Here is a 3,948-nt window from a genome sequence, read left to right as displayed (position 1 = left end):
AAATGGCAGGGGATGTAACTGATAACCTTGTCTTGCGTCTGTTGGAGCAAATGAGTCCCCTCCCTGTACGCTCATCAGAGATTTATCACTTTTCTCACAAGCCTTTTTTTGCAATCGCAGTCGTTTAGCAAACATACGATACTTCACACTTAGAGCTGTGACAGGGGCATATGGGACTTCCTACCTCCTGGATGCTGATGGATGGAATTGCTTTGGCCACTCAAGGAATCAAGGGTCTGGTTGGAGTCTCAAGGCAGCCTGATGATTTCGGTGAACTGACTTGCACTGTGTATAGAGAAACAGGCTTATTCTAGGTTAAACAAGCAGATGACAATGTCTCCTATTCAGTGCTGCTGAGCACTTATAGTGTCAAAATTTAGAGTAATGAGAGGGATGAAGATCATCTAACCCCCAGCATTTAAAATGTGTCTTTTCAAGCCAGGAAAAAAACCCAACTCAACAAACAAACAAGAAGAATACTTTAAGCAGAAAAAGATACAGGGATGCTATTTGTGGAAAAAAAAAGTTGAGCACAGAGGTATCCAAAAAATGGGGTAGTGTTGTGAAAGAGCAAGCGAGCTAGATCTGTTGCCAAAATCAGACCCATTAAGGCCACCCCTGGCCCATCATAGAATGATAGAACAGTTTTTTGGTTGAAAGAGACCTTCAAGATCATTGAGTCTCAAGTGAATCTACCAGCCAGAATGGAGATAATTGACCATCTCCTGGTTTTCACTGGGATTTACCAGACATGTTTCTCGGTGTCAGAGACACAATTTCAGTCAGAGCCCCAGAAAGAAGAGCTGAGGTGCTCAGAGCTCTCACTTGCAAATGGCAGAGACTGTGTCTCTGCTCTGCTTGATCCCAAACAGGAATTTGGAGAGCACCAATAAGGAGGAAAGGCTTATTCTTTTCCCCCACAAAATTCCAAATGCTCCAACCCCAGCCCTGTGCTGAGCTAAAGCGACAACCCGAGGTCTCTTGTGAGGAGCAGGTGTTATTCCTCCCCCAGCCCAAGCTGTGGCCGCGTGGCCAGTGAGTGGGGCTGCAGGTAGCCTCAGCTCAATAATGTGTTTTCCTTCCTTGAACACCTGACAGTGGCGTGGCCTCACCGACAACTTGGTCCCATCGCTGTGGACTTTCCAAGGTGATGTTAACCAAACAGATTAACATGTTTGCCTTTAATTTTGCATATGAGAAGCAGCTGTTGAGCCACCTCAATGCCAGCGGTGCGTATTGCCAGCATTAGTGTCGTTAGTAATCATTGCAGCTGTAATAGCACCATTATCTCCCACTAAAAGGGTCACTGATGGCTCAGGCCACAGCTTCAGAGGAGCAAAAAACAGGTCGGATGAAATGAGACGGAAAGTGCAAACTGTTGCTCCTGTCTTAACGTGCCTAAAGACCTGTGGATGCGACATAGAAGGAAATTAATGTGCACAAGCAGCAAAAATTTGGGCTAGAGTGTCATCGAGGAGGTGGGGCTCTTGTGTCACTTGGGCTCACGTAAAGCGTATAAATGTGGGAAAGAGAGAACGGGGATGCTACTACCAACCAACCAGTCCTTGCCTCTCAGAGCAAGCTTCTCTCCATCTCCTGCTGCCGCTTCTTCGGGTAAGTCTGATTGCCACCCTTTTAGCTTCTACCCGGTTTGCAGAGCTGTTTTCTTACGTTGACATGGCTGGTGGTGACAAGTGCTGGCTTGCTAGTCCGAGACAATGAAGTCTCTTCAGGCCTTTGAGCACATTGTACTCTGTGGGGGCTACCATCATAAATAACAGTCCCTTCTGCCCTGACAGCACATCTTTAGGAGGTCCGTCTGCTACTTTGGTCTCATTTTCATGCCAAAGGAGCTGAAGGACGTAAGATGCTTGATGATAACCTGTTTCTCCCTCCTAGACCTTGCTGTGTCTCCTCTGCCTCGTAAACCTAGGTCTCCCCCTCCTCACCATGGCTCTCTGGATCCGATCGCTGCCTCTCCTGGCCCTCCTCGCTCTTTCTGGCCCTGGGACCAGCCACGCGGCCGCCAACCAGCACCTCTGTGGCTCCCACTTGGTGGAAGCTCTCTACCTGGTGTGCGGAGAGCGGGGTTTCTTCTACTCCCCCAAAGCCCGACGGGACATTGAGCAGCCTCTAGGTAAGTCAGGCTGGCCGTGAAAGTGGCCGCATACGATGGAAGATGTGACAACTGCCCATCTTTGACAGTGACACCAGGAATGTCCTTGATGGGGAATGCCAGGAATATCTTTAACGTACCAACAGCACCACGTTGCCAATGAAAAGCTCTGGAGGTTATAAAGGCAGGTGGGAGGGCAGGCGGGGAAAGAGGATTTGTGAGGCAAATGGAATTGTGCCTGAAAGCTCAAACTTCTCTATTTCTTTGTGTGGCCATTGCACCAGCTTGGGAGTGTTCATAGAAAATAAAGGTGGAGGGAACCCAGGAAGCCTCCTTCTGCCCCAAGAGAGGATCAGTTGTCCCCATCCTATTCCTGACCCATGCTTGTCCAGTATGTTCAGAGAAACCTCCAGTGTGAAAGCTTCTTCTGCCTTTTGACACTTCCTGTTCCTGTGCTTAACTGCCCTTCTTGATAATTTCTTCCCAGTGGCTAAACTGACCATCCTTTGAACAAATTATTTCTTGTCTTCTCCTTCCCCTTGAAAGACCGCTGCCAGTCAAACCCTCGTCCTGGATGCACAATGCAGTCTTCCTGCTTACCTTTAGCATCTTTCCAATTTCTTACTGAACACCATCCCATCTTTTCAGCATTTCTATAGGCTCAAAGGTAATTTTTAGTGCTAATCTTGTCCTCCAAGAGGCTTGCAGCCCCCACAGCTCTATATCATCTCTTATTTCATAGTGATTAAATGCTGGTGGAGCTGCTTTTGTTCCCCTTCTTAGGACTCTTGGACCGCCGACGAGTGCAAGAGGCAGGAGATGACACACACACTGGCCCGCACACCCTGTGGTGCTGGGTCACTGCCCCTGGTCCAGCACTCTCTGTACAGAGAGTTTCATCAGGGTCAACCAGTATTTGAAGGCTTTCTACCTCTTTTTCCAGGACTTTTGCCTGAGCCACCACCTCTTTGTCACACAAGCTCGTTGTGTTTACAGTCTGCTCACAGCTGGCTGGAAGGATGAAGACAAGTAAATCACAAAACCTTGACTAGCTATTTCCTCTTCTACTTGATGTTAGACTAAATCTTTCCTAAATTTTCCTCCTAGCACACTAGCATAATGATTTCTTGTTACTCTTGTGCCTCGTTTGTTGCATCACGCTTTGGGGGCCTGGGGATTTTACATCTTGTGCTGTACTTTCATATTGCCCTAGAAACCACATCTCATTCTCGCTTTCCAGGCATTTTCTTTTTGCTGTTAGAGGCTTATTTCTTCCTGCAGGAAAAAAAAAAAAAATCACTATTTTAGTTGCGATTTTCTATAGCTTTATTGGGCAACTAAAACCTGAAGAGTCCTGTCCACAAAATTCCCACCAGCAAACGAGACATTCGGTTGAGTTTCTTCTGTGCCCAAATACCCTAAGTCATCATTCCTTCTAAAAACTCATCCCCAGCTGTGAACACTCTTGCCATCGGCTTGAGGCTACATCCAGGCAGCTAACAGGAGCAGGCTGCTCAGGACCATGCTGGGAAATGCATCCAGCCCCAGGACTGGACCATCCTTGCAATCCCACGGACATCCTGGTTGTTTGCCCAGGCTCCCGGGAGAGGGGGTAACTGCCTGAGGGGGGCTGCAGTCCCAAGCAGCTCATCTCTCTCGAGCAGATCAGCCCATTCTATCGTCTTACTTACAAGCTCTTCACCCCAGGGAAGGTGCAGGTGTTTTCTGTCTCCACACACCTTCCTCAACAGGATCACAGAATGGTTTGGGTTGGAAGGGACCCTAAAGATCACCCAGTTCTACCCCCCTGCCATAGGCAGGGGAAACTCCCC

General features: G+C 48.2%; 1 protein-coding gene across 1 annotated transcript in view; it reads left to right on the top strand.

The window, feature by feature from the left end:
- The first annotated feature begins 1,950 nt into the window (after positions 1-1,950).
- INS (insulin) overlaps positions 1,951-3,948 on the top strand; it is a 2,484-nt gene continuing 486 nt past the window's right edge. The window contains exon 1 of the mRNA XM_009877075.1: positions 1,951-2,137. Within this exon, the coding sequence (XP_009875377.1) occupies positions 1,951-2,137 (187 nt within the window). The remainder of the gene's footprint in view (positions 2,138-3,948) is intronic.

The sequence above is a fragment of the Apaloderma vittatum genome, unplaced genomic scaffold (genome assembly GCF_000703405.1).
Source record: "Apaloderma vittatum isolate BGI_N311 unplaced genomic scaffold, ASM70340v1 scaffold1789, whole genome shotgun sequence".
In the NCBI taxonomy this organism is placed as follows: Eukaryota; Metazoa; Chordata; class Aves; order Trogoniformes; family Trogonidae; genus Apaloderma; species Apaloderma vittatum.
The sequence above is the reverse complement of the archived record's forward strand: the minus strand, read 5'-3'. Positions and strand labels throughout refer to the sequence as shown.